At 33.6% G+C, this 16307-nt stretch overlaps 2 protein-coding genes across 3 annotated transcripts; both read right to left on the bottom strand.

Moving 5' to 3' along the window:
• Nucleotides 1-3903: 3903 nt before the first annotated feature.
• Nucleotides 3904-10292, bottom strand: LOC111622586 (FGGY carbohydrate kinase domain-containing protein-like). Its single transcript, XM_023364997.1, has 13 exons — nucleotides 10077-10292; nucleotides 9893-10007; nucleotides 9673-9824; nucleotides 7393-7478; nucleotides 7197-7321; nucleotides 5711-5839; nucleotides 5549-5640; nucleotides 5373-5480; nucleotides 5179-5246; nucleotides 4963-5107; nucleotides 4807-4881; nucleotides 4612-4732; nucleotides 3904-4330 (listed from the first exon to the last, which is right to left on the bottom strand). Exons 1-13 carry the CDS (start codon nucleotides 10251-10253, stop codon nucleotides 4170-4172), a joined length of 1554 nt encoding a protein of 517 aa, XP_023220765.1. The 5' UTR covers nucleotides 10254-10292; the 3' UTR covers nucleotides 3904-4169.
• Nucleotides 10293-11513: 1221 nt separating this feature from the next.
• Nucleotides 11514-16048, bottom strand: LOC111622564 (GATA-type zinc finger protein 1-like). 2 transcript variants are annotated; one of them, XM_023364973.1, is made up of 5 exons: nucleotides 15907-16048; nucleotides 12063-12526; nucleotides 11910-11998; nucleotides 11733-11823; nucleotides 11514-11656 (listed from the first exon to the last, which is right to left on the bottom strand). In XM_023364973.1, the coding sequence occupies exons 1-5, from the start codon at nucleotides 15934-15936 to the stop codon at nucleotides 11533-11535; spliced, it is 798 nt and encodes a 265-aa protein (XP_023220741.1). In that variant the 5' UTR covers nucleotides 15937-16048; the 3' UTR covers nucleotides 11514-11532. The 2 variants fall into 2 exon arrangements, with proteins under 2 accessions (XP_023220741.1, XP_023220742.1); XM_023364974.1 differs by having other exon boundaries at nucleotides 15922-16034.
• Between the last annotated feature and the right edge of the window lie 259 nt (nucleotides 16049-16307).

Raw genomic sequence — 16307 nt, 5'->3', positions numbered from 1 at the left:
CGTTCTCTGTGTATTTAACGCACGAATTCGTATATGATATACACGGTTTCTAAACTATAAAAATTTGTAATCATGCACTTTTTTAACAATTTATTTAAATAATACACCGGACGCTTTACGTCATACTAGTGTGAAGTTTCAAGGTCACGTTTGTGGTTGCTGCTCTGGAGGATCCGGGCGAACAATCGAATCTTTCGGGGGTGATCTGTCCTGGCCCGTTCTTCATCACCCGGCAGCTTAGAAAGGGATGGACCACCTCCCGAAAAATTCTTAGGTTTTTCGTTCCCGGATCCCCCAGGGCGACAGACTGTCACTTTAACCACTCGGCCGTTACCATTGGATAAATATTGTTGGCAGGGTCTAAGCAAGCCAATGGTGTAGCTCCTTGTGAACGAAACGTATTTTAACCACTAATTTTAAAACAGATTGTGCGATTGGCTTGCTTATTTAGTTTTTTTTGTCTAATTTTCGCGAAATTTTCTAATATTTTAATAAAACGAATCTAGACTTTGTAGAATTTTCCGATTATAGCGCACTTATCCACCATATTTCACTAAATCCGTAAGCTTTGCATCCATTCGTTTGATTATGATAATACGTCAAATGACGTCAAAGTTATATAACAAACCAAACGAACTTCTCGCTTTTGATTACTACGTACGCCATCTGACGATAAATTTATATATAATAGAGAGAACTCTTAAAATAACATTTATATATATTTTTTAAAATAGCTATATTTAACTTTTAAATTATTTTAAAACTCGTTAATATTTTTTAATATGCTAATATATTTTTTGTAATTATTTTTATACATTTTTTTTTAAACAAAACGTTTATTTACTANAATAATTTTTAACGATACAATAGTCTTTGTTAGGCTTAACATCAACGAAAATTCAACGCGAAGCGACATGCAACGGATAAAAATTTTAACATCGGATATGTTAAACTATTTTTTCGTACATAAATCGGTTATCCGAAATATCAGTTATATGAACAACCCCAGTCCCCAATTGATTCAGAAAATCGACGCTCTACTGTATTACCAAAAGTTAGGTACAGTACAGACACGGTTACTTTCGATATAATCATTGTGAAGATTGAGGAATGAGTGTCATATCTGTGGACGAGCTTTTCCATCCCCTTATCATAGAATGTTGCCACCAATGACTGAGATGGGCCCTAACGTTGTTTTGAAGATTGTCGTTAGTCTCGAACCTCTGCCCTCCTAGCCACTTTTTCTGTTCGGAAAAGAGGTGGAAGTCACTCGGCACTAAATCAGGACTATATGCTGGGTGTTTAAAGGTGGTGAAGACTTCCACCCAGCTTGGAACTTTTTAATGTGTGAAGACTTCCACCTCTTTCCTGAACTGGAAATGCGGCTAGCAGGGCAGAGATTTGAAACTAATGTTGTTAAGGCAATCTCAATTCACTGGTGGCAACATTCTATGACAAGGGGATGGAAAAAGCTCATCCATAGATATGACAAATTCCTCAATCTTCATGGTGATTATGTCAAAAAGTAACCATGTTTGTACCTAACTTTTGTTAATAAATTCATTTTGTTATTTACACTTGTCTTTGTTTTATGGACCATCGGAGCTTGAAAAAAACAGCCTACATACTTTAAATCATGTCTATCGTTCACCATAACTTTGGGCTATTACCAAAACTAAGCAGCCTTTTAACAAATTTATTATTATAAAAATAATTTTATAATGGTAATTATTATATAAGAGTATAATATGTTATGTTCACCTTCGGACAATATTTTGTCGTGAATTATTTACTAGGTTTGGTGAACAACAGCTTTCACAACAATCTAAAGTTAAAGCAAACTTTATATAAATGCTAATACAATATAATGCTAAGTAATTATATGTAAACAGTTGTTACACTGTATTGTTTAAGGAATAATGACAAGAAAAAATGTCCTACTCGTTATTACAAAAGCCTACAATTATATTACAGGCCTAACTACATAACATTTTTCTTTCGGCACCTACATATTGTTTTCGTTTAATGAGCCAAAAGAGAAATACAAAGTCAAGTTTTACTTTTTGAAACTTCCTGGAATTTCCCAAAATATTTTTGACCTGCAGATAAAGCGAGCCAACTGTATTGTCAGAATATTGCAGGTCTACATTTGAAACTCTGCAGTAATAAATACTAAGAGAATTTGTTCTGCAAAGCAATTTGTTAATTTGACATTTGGTTTGACAAGAGGGAAATATCAAAAAAGAAATAGTAAAATTTTGTATAATAAATATATAAAGAAATTAAATTTGCTTTATTTTGTGTCGATTATTCTTTGAACACAATACAATATTAAGTATTACAGACTACCGTCAAAACTGGAGAAGTGAACTTCCGAGTTTTGATCGTCTAATAGGATGCAAATTTTAAAAAATCCCGAGAGCTTTGAATAAAGATGCCATGGTTAATTTTATAGAATGAAGTAGTTTTTAATTTGCACAAGAAAAAAAGAAAAATAAGTTTGTAATAAATCTTTGCTGGAAAATGAACAGGAAATATGCGAATAGCTTTGCGAGTTCAGTTGTCTCATTAAGCAGTACATTGGGTCTTATGAAAATGTTTAGAAAGGTGCATCTGTGTTGCAAGTAATTAAACCAGATGACAGAATCACACACAAAAAAAACTTTCCAGGCAAAATGTATTTATGTTTGCTAATGTGTCTTAGTGTTTCTTAAAGTTAAAATTGTGTGTGGCACCATCTGTTATAAGCTGTTTTATAATAATATCTCATATTATTAATTATTATAAAAAAGCAAACGGCTTAATTTTGAGTTTGATTGAGATTGAGTTTTTAAAAAAATTGTAAATGGCAATAATGAGTGAAACAATATTGTCCAACCCCATTCCAGATATGGCACGACCCCCTCTATCTCCCATTCCCAAACTTTAATCACTAAAAAATTTAATAGCATAAATTAATGCCCTCTATACTGTATATACAAGTTACCATGACAAATTTCTTTTCTTAACCGTTATCCCATCCTGAGATATTAAACAAAATTAGACATCAACACAATTTTTTTCCATTTACACAAACAGGAAAATATCATAATGTCGAATTTGATTCTCTGGGTTTTTTGCAAATATTAAACATTTTGAGACCTTCCAAACCCACAAAAGGTAAAAAAGAATAGGAAAAGATTCCTGGAGTGTTTGTGTGAGTTGGCATCTATTTTGTTTAATATCTTGGAATGGAGTAAAGATTGGAAAGCAAAATTTGGCATGGTAACTTGTATACAGTAATACCCCAAACTTATGCGATAGGTGGGCCTGAGCGATAACCACATAAGTTGGGGTATAATTTCGCAATTTGCGTAAAATCCAAGACAGATATAAGCTAATAAATGTTCTCGTCAATCTTATCTTGTATTTTGATTCGTTCATGGTTACAAGAAATCACCACATAGTCTTTCAAGTCTCCGTAGATATAACAAACACAGAAATAAATAACACAAAATAAATTGTAGCTATATGTTGATTCTGCACAACACGTCCGAACATGTAAGCTGAAAACAGTGTAGGGAGAGTGAGTAATCAAGAGTTATGTGGTACTCAAACAAAAGATTAATCAACGAGATTTGAAAATCGTGTAAGTTGAGGTATTACTGTATAAGGATCATGGATGCTATTAAATTTTGGAATATAGAACTTGAGTGGGTGGGGTAATAGAGGGGGTCATTTGTCATATCTCAAGTGAAATCCAACTTAATGTCAATAACAAATGAAACTTATATTTACAATATTTTTAAAAACTCATCTCTACCATCAAAAGTAAATCTCATTTTCCTTTTTATAACATTTTATATATGTATTATATATAAAATGTTATAAGAAAGAATACGTTTTTATGTAAATTTACCAACAACTTTGAATATTGGTATATTTCTTGTGTTTAATGCAGTGGGCATGTTTGCACTTCTTACTGCATAATATAATGCAGTTAATTTGTAACTTACAAAATTTTGGGTACTGTATTTTTGTTGGCAGAATTGAGTTTACAATATTTTGCAATGCAAAATTATTATTACAATAGAATAACTGAAACTATCAGAAAATTAACATCATTCCATTTATAAAAATTCTTTCTTTGATAAGTGTTTTGAAAATATTAAACATTTTACAAACTAAAGTCACCTCTTATACTTCAAATTTGGCGAGATGATAGTTCCTCTGCCACACATGACGTTCATGGCCAGAGGAACCGAAGAATATTTCTCACTCGCTCTGGCTGCTAAAATTGCACCACCCAACAAAACCGATTCAGATTCTTCAGGAATTATCACGGGCAATCCTGAATAGATCAAAGATAAAGCAACAAAGTAATCTATATGACTAATATTATATAGTAAAATATATTTTTTTCACAGTATACAGTGTATGAGAAAGAATTTAATATAAATTTATTTTAGATTTTCTATGAGATGTTAATTGTTACAATTTATACATGTAAGCATAAACATCCAATGTATGTACTGAAACTCAATTTATGGGACCAAATAAAAATGAAAACAACATAACATGTTATATTTATACTATGGAAAAAAGTATAAATCATAAATTTTTATACTACACCTGTGACGTCGGCATGCATCTGTACGTAAAGTGGATTTTTCGCTAATCCTCCGCACATAAGAAGAGTTTTGATAAGGATATTTTTCTTCTTCAGGCTATCTATTATGTGTCTCGTACCATACTGGAAAAGATATTTAGTATTTTTATAGCATATTTATGAGTCTGTTAAAAAAGAAAAGGATCTATCCCTCTTACACTTAATGCTTGAACAGTTGCAAGATACTTTCTCAGCAAGTCCTCTTCATTGGAAGACAATGTCAAACCACAAATCTAGTTAAATTTTTTTTGTATGTATATATCTTTTAATTACAGTATAAAATTACTAAAATCTAAAACTTCAAAGACACAAACCATTCCTTTAAGTGTAGAATCAGCTAACGGTGATCTATTACCGTGAAAGTCTGGCAGAACGTGGAGATCAGAAACGAGTTCGGCTGCCAAAGATAGATTGCCCATTAGAGCCTCCAACTTTGAGTTTAAGATCTCCTGAATGTGTCTAAACAATAAATTAATAATCTATGTTGGTGATATAAAATGGGATGACAAATTCAATAAAATAAAGTGCACCTGTTTTCTTTTATACAAAGATGATTTAACACTTCTTTTGCTGGATGTGTATTGATGATGTGATCAATCTGGAAAATTAAATACGGACTATAATGTATGATTAAATGTGACTACACACATTAATTATTTTTTGCTTGTTCATTTGAGAAATCTGATCAACAGACTCCAATTAGTCTCTTAAAATTTTGCTTTACCAGAACTCCAGCTGCACTCTGTCCGGCTTCGAGCAACCACATTCCCGGAACCATTGCAGAATAATACGGCCCCCAAATGCCAGAAACAAATTCTGCATCTCTTGTACTCTGTTAAAATCACCATGAATATGTTATCAAAATTACGGGCTAATTTATGAACTGTAAAAAGTATTAACTGTCATGTGACATGTCGATGTTCCACATATCACTGCCATTCTGGACGTTAAAGAATCGAACTCCTGTTGGCTCTGTAAACAACCGAGTAAACCTGCAAAATATGGAAATATTAATGAAATACTTGTGTGCAATCATTAAAAATTTTTTAAATAATTTAATACCAATTCCTCCAGCGTGAGCATCGATGATCGAAGTCGCAACAGGCGTCCCAGGTAACAGACCAAGTTCTCTGGCTGCTTCAAATGTTAAACCATTTCCACAAGGTTCACCAGGAATTTGTACTTTATTACCTATAAATATATAATTTAGATATACATTTACTTGGATTTAATTGATTCTAATAAGCAATGTTTAGCAACAATACTGTTGTATTGTTGCTAAACTATCATTTTTAAAGCCATTTTGATAAATAGTCTTTGAAGATACTCTTAATTCGACTTTAACATATCTTATTGCAGTTCAGTAATTCATGAATTTAATATTCATAATATTATCTTATATAATTTTAGGACACTGAAAATGTTTTTTAATAACAATCAAGTTTTAATTATATAAAATATTTATTATTATAATGTCTGTATGAAGTTACAATTTCTAAATCAATAAGGAAAGATTGATCTTTGGCTGTATAAAAACAGTACAGGAATTGAAGACACATTAACTAGAAATATTTTATTTAAAACTGTCATCTTCATGTATGGAAAAACAAATAGGTTTGATGATGATGATGACAATCAACATTATAGATTCATACAAATGATAAAATAAATACTGTCTAGCTAAAAGTATATATATCCATCTTTGCAAATTTGATATGGGTTGTGCATTTAAGTGACAAACTGTTAATTAAGCGAGTTATTGACGTATTAAACAGGCATGTCACTCAATGGTTTGCTTACTTAGCTGCTTAAATGTCCCCATAAGCAGATATAAATAAAAGCATACAAATAAATCTTAACATCCCATTTTGGTTAAGATTTTAATGATTTACAAAGTGGTGTTATCATTATATATCATTCTGTACAATTACACAGTTTTATGCATCTGATAATGAGTTCCTTACTCAATTTACACTCAGAAGTTCATTATCAAATGCGTAAAACTATCTGAAATATCAAGTTATTGTGGAGAATTTTGTGCACTTGATGATCCTATCATCACAACAATGGCTGGACAGCAGCTGACTTGGTAATTGAAAGTGGAACGCCAATGTCAGAAGAAATGAAGACTGGATAGGATAAACAAGTGGAGGGAGTTGGACTGTGACAGTGGCAGTTGATGCAAAACTAAGGAGATATTTCCAGAAAGGGAACAGACTTGCATAAACAGCAGGGTCTTCATCCCTGTTGTTTATGTAAGTGTTGGTAACTGTTTGGTTATAAATTTCACACTTTTCTATAACACTGGCTTTCCACTTTCAACTATCCATGCCTGAAGATGGCCCTTTAACCAGGTCAAGAACATTAATATTCCTTAAACTTCATCAATTGTTAAAGGTGTAGTTATACTAGGTTATGCATTTGTGACAGTGGCTCAAATCTAGTACCATAATATTTATCATATAATAATGTTTGTAATAAATCAAACAAAATTTGAATTTAAGTCACTCTTAAATTTAGTCCACGTTTAAATCCAAAACAATCTTACCTATTTTTTTAAAGTCATTTTCCGTTAAATCATCTAAATTAATTAATTTCAAAAAATCGACGGGCCATCCGTGCGATTCCGAATTAGCTTGATACAACCATTTACACACTAAAGAACATAAAGATCTGAAATATGAATATCAAAATGTATAGAATTAGTTGGAAACAACTGCTACAAAACCTACTTTTGTACTAACCTACTAAAATTTCCTGTAGCTCTCCAGGTTAGAAAATCTGGCAGGTCAAAAAAATGACCAGCGCTAGTCCAACACGAGGTTAAATTCTATCAAAAAATTATATAAACAAACAAATATTCCAAGAAATTCAATTAAAATTATATCAGATATATGATTCTAGTTTATCTAAAAGAATTATGTTGTCTAATTTATTTAGAGAGCACTTATATACTAGGTTAATTAGGTAATAAAGTATAGTAGACACCCATTTTTATGACTGGTACATAGATTTTCTCTCATGATTATGAAATATCACTCATTATATAGTCAAAACTTATTTTCAGGAGCATAATTTATGAGATTGAGCTTTAGAGAATTATAATAGCTTTGTTTCTGTTGTACAGAAACAAAGTAAAAGTTGTATGCTATGAATTATAGAGTCCAGTTACGTATAGTGAAAGCCATACAAGTTTAACCATCATTGGATTTCCCACTCACACACTATTTATACAATGAAAAAGACATAAAGAGAGAGAGAATTTTAAAACTTTTACAAAAATAATTGGTAATATGCCCCCAGAATAGCAAGACATTCCTATTTTCGCTGTTTATTGTACATTTAAAATGTAGTCTGTCAAATAAAATAAAGTTTTTTGGATGACTTACCCAAGCATATAAACAGCTACAATCCAGCTTGTAATTAAGCTAGTTATTTAATAATCAAACTGTAATTTGCTTAAAGGTAAGTCTGCATTATTTTGTCTAAACCCAGATCACAGCATTTTTCTACAACTGCACGTGTGGCTACAGAAAATGACTTGTATCCACACCTGCAAGAGAACTAATGGCTCTCTTGAAGTAACAAAGCTATTCTGTCGTGTTTAGATTTTATTATTCAAAAGTCTTTAGTCAAAAACTCCCCAAGATGGTGGTCATTTCAATGATTCTTATGAGTCTAAAGTTAGTTTAATTTATCAAAATTGTCTTCCTGATGGCCAAATGAAATTTTCTTGGTGGCTACAGGATTTATTACTTGCTGATTTATCTGTATATAAGCAAAATAATATGTGAATCCAGGAATTATTCTTCACAAGATAGTCTACATTAAAAGATTGTCTACATCCTTTCTAATTTAGCCATACATGCATAAAAATTGGTCTTTTTTAGATGTTTCTCTGAACTGTTTGCTGGGAGAAACTTTATAATCTGTTTATTATACAAATTTAATAAACATCTTACCAATTTTATAGGGCTATCTTTTGACTAGGCAATAACATTTCTGTATTAATATCTAGTGAAAAGATAGCCCAACAAAATTTATATTTAGATATTTGGTAATCTTTGAACTTATATATCTAAATATTTTAATTTTGCTACAGTACCAAACTTGAATGTTTGCATATAGTACATGTAATCTCATCTACTATATGTAAATATTTTATATTCAGTACAGTATAAATACAGTAGTACATGAGGTTATTTGCTAGAATGGTACCAATTGTGCACCAAGAGAGAGGTAAAGAGACCCTGGCACTCTCCAAAGTGAAAAGAAAAGAAAAACACTAGTAAATTTTCCAAAAATCTTTTCCTAATTAAAATTCATTTTCTTATTTATATTTTGGCATGTCTTATTTCTATACTATTTATGAATAAGCGGCCATGTAAGATGAGAATTTATTGAATTTTCATTAAAAATTTTTTATCCGTTCCACTGGCTCCCCCGAGTTAATTAATTAAATCCCAAGTGTGCCACTGCATGGTACTCTGTACCATGTAGCAAATAACCTTGTGTTGACAATCTACTTCACAACAAACACACGTATTTTTAGTCTTCTTTTGTAAAAGAAAAACATATTTTAAACATCATTTTAGGATACTGTCATTTTTTGAAAATCAAAACTAGAAAGCAAGTTTCGAACAATCTTACCATGCAAAAGATCACTCTTAGACCTATGATTTATTTTAGGTTTTTGCTTACGTAAGGATGCATACAATTCTAGCAAGGTGTAAATAGTGTCACAGAGATAAAACCCAGTTAAGATGTTTTTGCAATTACCAACATCACAGTGAAGATAATTATAAATTACTATGACCACATGTATTCATATAAATTCTATTTGCTCTAATGAACATTACAATAATTAGTCTATTTTATATAGAATAATGGCATTTGTATTGTTTTCTTATTAATTTTTGTATTGTTAAGCAATATGAATTCATTTATATCAGGAGACTAATAATGCAAAAACATGGAATCAGTATGAATGATGTGTTTAAGATAATTTATAACATTCTAATCACCTCTTTCAGCCATAACAACTTTGGTATTTCCATTTCTGGAGAGACAATCCCGCCGACAAACTTCAAACAGTCGTGACTGGTTTTGTTAATTCTTTCTGCCTGATTCTTGGCTCTGTGATCCATCCACAGCATAATATTCTGCTCAGGATTACCTAAAAAATTAAGTACTGTTGCAGTTATTCTCAGTAAAATAATTTCCATGGTGCCTCATCCATTTTACCTGAAGTACTGATGCTGAGAGGTTTGCAGGATTCATCCAAAACCACTAAAGAACATGTCGCATCAAATCCTACACCTTTAATCCTATTTACTTCTGGAAAATCTGTAATAATTTTCTAAACATACACATAGTAAATGGTGTGAAGAATTAGCAGAATTATAAAAGAATAAATCAGAAAAGTTACCTTTACAACATCACAACAGCTTGACCAAATTTCATCAGAGGATTGTTCATAATGATCAGGTAAGGGGTTCCACGTTTTAATTGGTTTCGATGCAGAGTTAATCATTACACCATTTTCATTAACTAAACCTGCTCTAACACTTTGAGTGCCAACGTCTATGCCTATAAAATAATCCATTTTCTTCTTCTTCAAGACACTCAAACTGCACTTTATCAGTTTTTAGTTACGATGTTATCATCGTTACTGATTAAAAAAAAAAAAAAACTGAAGTATTATCGTTTGTGTGATTATATACAAGTGCTACTTATGTAATTAATTATTTTATAAGTGTTAATTGTAATATTTTAAAGTGTTTAAGACATTTAAAACACCCAAAGTCATTAATTTCGTATAGTAATGACCTTTCCTCTGCACACGTGATTAAAATATTTCAATTACATCCGCGAAATCGTCATACACATCACACGTGATATTTAGCACGCACACGTGTTAGTCCGTGACGTTCTCTGTGTATTTAACGCACGAATTCGTATATGATATACACGGTTTCTAAACTATAAAAATTTGTAATCATGCACTTTTTTAACAATTTATTTAAATAATACACCGGACGCTTTACGTCATACTAGTGTGAAGTTTCAAGGTCACGTTTGTGGTTGCTGCTCTGGAGGATCCGGGCGAACAATCGAATCTTTCGGGGGTGATCTGTCCTGGCCCGTTCTTCATCACCCGGCAGCTTAGAAAGGGATGGACCACCTCCCGAAAAATTCTTAGGTTTTTCGTTCCCGGATCCCCCAGGGCGACAGACTGTCACTTTAACCACTCGGCCGTTACCATTGGATAAATATTGTTGGCAGGGTCTAAGCAAGCCAATGGTGTAGCTCCTTGTGAACGAAACGTATTTTAACCACTAATTTTAAAACAGATTGTGCGATTGGCTTGCTTATTTAGTTTTTTTTGTCTAATTTTCGCGAAATTTTCTAATATTTTAATAAAACGAATCTAGACTTTGTAGAATTTTCCGATTATAGCGCACTTATCCACCATATTTCACTAAATCCGTAAGCTTTGCATCCATTCGTTTGATTATGATAATACGTCAAATGACGTCAAAGTTATATAACAAACCAAACGAACTTCTCGCTTTTGATTACTACGTACGCCATCTGACGATAAATTTATATATAATAGAGAGAACTCTTAAAATAACATTTATATATTTTTTTTTTAAATAGCTATATTTAACTTTTAAATTATTTTAAAACTCGTTAATATTTTTTTAATATGCTAATATATTTTTTGTAATTATTTTTATACATTTTTTTTTAAACAAAACGTTTATTTACTAGGCTTAATATATATACATACATGTATATAATTGTGCCATTATCATTATGAAAGCAGTTTTTGCCTATTGCTTTTAGCATTGTACAAAAATAAATAAATAAATAAATGTTTATTGTTTCTTATTAACGTTTTGCCAGCATAAGGATCTACATGAAGAACAGATAGATGCAAGTTTATCGCCCTTTCTCGGCACGTACCAACAATTAATACATCGAACATGATGTTTCTTGTACCTGTAACAATAGCATAAATAAATAAAATATACATATATAATTTAGCCAATAGAATTTATTGTATTATAAGCATCACCTTATACCACAAGCATTGCAAAGTGGTGTACCGTCTTCGGCATCTCTCCACAGAGGTGTTTTTCTAGTATTGCAAGATGCACATTGCTTCGCTACAAGGAAAGGAATAAATTAAAAAAAAAAAAAAAAATCCCAAGCGGTGTTAAGTCGTTTTAATTCAAAACCACTTCATACATACACTTATTCATCGAATCGTCTTCGGAATCGCTGCATCCGCTCCATCTATTCAAGCGCCGAAATCTCTTCTGGTGGTTATTCTTTCCATTTCTATGTAAACAAAATGCGTATAAGCATTCATGAATTGTACAACTTTGAAAAATATCGATCTAACCTATAAATCGACGTCATAATTAATTCCGGAACTCCTGAATTTATCTTCAACTTCATAAAGACTGTAAAACCATGAAAATTCGGATCTTCTGGTGAAGGACTCTTGCATGGATTGATTTGCTTTCTAGAGCGATGCCTCGATTTAAACTGTTTTAGAGGACTTTTTAATACGTTATTATGATTGCTACGATCTATATGATAATCTATTTTAGGAGATTGCAAATAAGAAGATAAAAATTCTTCAGGAATTGTAATGTCCTCCAATGAGATTTTTGATTTCGATTCTTGAACTTTATCAAGTTCCAAGGATGGGACATAATGGAATGGAGTTGAATAGATGGAATCGTCTTTGAAGTCATTGGCAATTGACGAATAAACTAATTCAGTTTCTGCTTTGATCGATTTTTCCAAATTTGTTTCAAAAATAATTCTGCTTGATTGCGAATCGGATGAATCACTATTTTCCTGAAAATGTATTTATTGTTTTTTAGTCAAAATATTAGAAATACATGTAATGATATCTCGAGCAATTACTCATTAACTTATAACAGCCCATTGCAAAATATTCAGATTTATACTAGCCAATTGTATGTATATACATACATATCTTCACGCCTTTTCCCTTTCGGGTTGGCAGTGAATGAGCTGCTTCCACACTACTCCATCTAAACATTTTCTCTCGCTTCTTCCACGCTCATTGAGGCCTTTCGTATACATTTACGCTGACTTCGACCACGCATACTCACAATGTTCTTTGCAACCAAAGCATCTCGCACACCATCTGTCTATCTCTTTGGCGGGCGGCCCCTAGGACGCTTGTCACACACTTCATCAACATAGATACGCTTTAACAGTTGTTCGTTGCTCATACGCTCCATGTGCCCAAACCACCTCAGCAATCTCCCTTGTGCCCGCTCACTCGCTTGTTTTTGCATTCCACACAACTCATAGATCTTTTCATTCCTTACCCTATCCATTAGAGTCTTTCCACAAACTGCACGCAGCATTCTCAGCTCATCAGCATTCACTCCACTTCCAATTTTCTTCTGCCACTCCCACGTTTCACGCCCATACAACAAGGAAGGTAACAGCACTTGCTTGCACACAGCTAATCCTACTCTCTTAGATGTACAGTATACTCGTTCCGAAGCAGGCAGATAAACGCACCGACGACTTTCGAACCCGCCGCTTTTCTCCTGACTATCTCCCCCTTTATCCCACTATCATTTTGCACCATGCTCCCCAAGTAAACGAAGTTGTCCACTTGTTACACATTCACACTATCCAGCGTCAAGTTGCAAGTTGTCTGTCACTCATAGCACGTTCAAATACCATGCACTTAGTCTTCTTAGTATTTATTCGTAGCCCTTTATCTTGTAACACCTTGTTAAATCGGCTAAGCATACTCTGAATTTTCTCCTCATTTTCACTTAACAGTACTGCATCATCTGCATACAATAACACCCTCGCATTCTGAATCCCAACTTTCACACCGTGGTCATCAGCCAAAGCTTCACATACACCTGCATCCAGAAAGACATTAAACAGCCATGGACTCATCAAGTACCCTTGGCGCACCCCCTTCTCAATTGCAAAGAATTCAGAGAAAGAGGTGATACTCACTCGCACATGTCTGACAGTTCATATACGTAAACTTCAACGCAGTCAGTAACTTTTCAGATACTCTATAATCACTCAACACATTCCATAGCTTTTCAGAAGCTTGACAGAATCATACGCTTTTTCCAAATCAACAAATGTACCAAATACTTTCTTTCCAACTTCCAAGTGCTTCTCGATGACCAGCCGCAAGGCAAACAATTGATCCACTCATCCTCTACCACTTCTGAAACCACCCTGCACATCCCACACTTTACCATCAGTCACTTGCTGCAGGCGCCGTACCAAGTTTCCCATACACCTTACCAAGCACGCTGAGCAGGCTTACAGCACGACAGTTGGCACACTCAGCCTTGTCACCCTTTCCTTTATAGAACGGCACAATTACACCCTTCAGCCATTCATCTGGCACATATCTGTCACACCAACAAGTATTCAACTAGTCACATAAACAATACACAACTTTTCTCCCACAGTGCCTGATCATTTCAGCACTTATTGATACGTCATTCAAACCTACTGCCTTACTATCTTTCAGACACGATACCACTTTTGACTCTTCAACAACGTTAAACTCACTTTCGCTTTCACTCATACAATCCTCGCCCTCACAATCACACTCACTGACAGCTACACTGCCACCGTACAAACTCATAAAATATTCCTTCCACCTGCCACGCACGCTCATATCGTCCCAAACTATCTCGCCATTTATATTTTTTACTCCTGCCAATGAAGTCTCATTCAGTCCTTTTACATTTCTTACTTTTTCCAAAACAACTTTTTGTTAGATTCAAAATCTTTAGACACACATTCAGCAAACTCTACTTTCACACGTAGCTTACTTTCTTTTACAATTCTTGAAGTTTCCCGTTTCAACTGTTTGTAATCACGCAGCTCCGTTTTACCTGCAAGCATACTCAGATATGCTTCTTTTTTCTTGAGTACAGCTTCACGTACAGCGTCAGTCATCCAAGGGGGCTTTCTTACCAGTATTCGCAGTACCGCAAATGTCTGTGGCACTCGTTACTAGAGCATTCTTCAAACATACCCACTTATCCTCCACACTCGTATACGTTTCAGTCACATAATTTTTGTGACACTCTTTGTTCGAACTGTTCATGCACTTTTATGGTCAAAAAAGTTCGTTCCACTTTCACTATGACTCCATCCTCACACTTTTTCACATGCTTCCTCCACCCACACTGCATTTGCAATAAACATACAATTAAGAAATGGTTACTGTCACCTCGCATGACACTAGTATCTCTCACGGATCCCTTCAGCCTCTCATCAAACAGCACAAGATCAAATCAGACTTCTCTGTTGCGAGCCCCTTCTTTCCCATGTATACATGTGGATATCACGGTGCTTTAAGTAGGTGTTCATTGCAAACAATCCCCTCTCCATGCAGAAGGCCACCACCCTTTCACCATTATCATTTATCTTGGCGTCACCATATTTTCCAAGAGCTTTCTGTCTCATCTCGCTTCACTCCTATCTAGTCATACAAGTCATCTAACAGTACTACACGTTCGTTGCTTTTAACATTAGAGAGGTTGCGGCCGACGTTTTCAACTCGAAAATGTGTACGTCGGACGTTCAGCGCTGCCTTCCTGTGAGTATAGAAGTTTGACAATGGTGTTTGGAATGTCGAGCATGATTCCACTGACTATCCAAACACCATTGTCGAACTTCTATACTCACAGGAAGGCGGCGCTGAACGTCCGAAGTACACGTTTTCGCGTTGAAAACGTCGGCCGCAACCTCTCTATTATTCACGACACCATCTATATTAGCCTAGAATATCCTCGTCATCCGACACAGTGTCGACCGCAGCGTAGGCAGTAATCCCCGCAAGCCTCTCAATTAAAACCGGCAGTCTCTCATTCACACTCTTGTAACTAACTACAAACTGTTTCACAGAGTCGCGCACCAATAACCCTACACCAGACTTACCATGCACAGACTCAGATATACCAGACCAAACATAATAATGCCCCCTTCACAACCTCCTCCCACACACCTTTACGCTTTGTCTCACATAAGCTTAGATCTTTAAAAAATTACAATTATATCATTATAAAAACGAGAACATTGTTAAAGTTATCCGTAAAATTTATTAAAAAATAAATCTATTATATTATAGATTATGTCCGATCATTAGAACCAGCGATCAACTATAAGATCCGAATGGTTAAATAAATATAAATTTAATAACCTACTGTGCATTTCATTACTTCATAGTAGGACATGTTGATCGATCGGTCCTAAATGTTTCTTCTTTCAATTCGATTAACATTCCAATAAGAAATATTAAAATAATAAATAAAAACAATTCGCAACCTTTTTCTTCAAATTGGAGATGCTTCGGAGCTCATTTGCATATTCGCGCGTTAGTAATTATGCATACAAATTGCAATTTTAAATAAAATTGAAATAAAATTTTGAATCCGTAAAATGTTTTTTCTTTTTTTTTAATTTTTTAAGATTTCATACGGAACTTATTATTATTTTTTTTTACCACTTTGAAGTAGTAAAGATAGGAAAAGTATAATGTACAATTGTAACTGCAATTCAAAATTTTTAAAATATAAACGAGATGAAATATTAAAAATATTACTTT

The sequence above is a fragment of the Centruroides sculpturatus genome, unplaced genomic scaffold (assembly GCF_000671375.1).
Source record: "Centruroides sculpturatus isolate CEXI.00-Female unplaced genomic scaffold, Cexi_2.0 scaffold199, whole genome shotgun sequence".
Classification (NCBI taxonomy): Eukaryota; Metazoa; Arthropoda; class Arachnida; order Scorpiones; family Buthidae; genus Centruroides; species Centruroides sculpturatus.
Note: the sequence above shows the minus strand (reverse complement) of the source record. Positions and strands in the feature narration are given on the sequence as shown.

What these genes read in the sequence shown, in the direction of transcription:
- LOC111622564 (XM_023364973.1), bottom strand. Translation starts at nt 15,936, where the DNA reads ATGTCCTACTATGAAGTAATGAAATGCACA. An exon ending in ATGAAGTAATGAAATGCACA is followed by an intron (nt 12,527 to 15,906) that starts GTAGGTTATTAA and finishes ATACATTTTCAG; the next exon opens with GAAAATAGTGATTCATCCGA. An exon ending in ATTATGACGTCGATTTATAG is followed by an intron (nt 11,999 to 12,062) that starts GTTAGATCGATA and finishes TTGTTTACATAG; the next exon opens with AAATGGAAAGAATAACCACC.
- LOC111622586 (XM_023364997.1), bottom strand. Translation starts at nt 10,253, where the DNA reads ATGGATTATTTTATAGGCATAGACGTTGGCACTCAAAGTGTTAGAGCA. An exon ending in CATCGACATGTCACATGACA is followed by an intron (nt 5,481 to 5,548) that starts GTTAATACTTTT and finishes TGATTTTAACAG; the next exon opens with AGTACAAGAGATGCAGAATT. An exon ending in CTTTGTATAAAAGAAAACAG is followed by an intron (nt 5,108 to 5,178) that starts GTGCACTTTATT and finishes TTTATTGTTTAG; the next exon opens with ACACATTCAGGAGATCTTAA.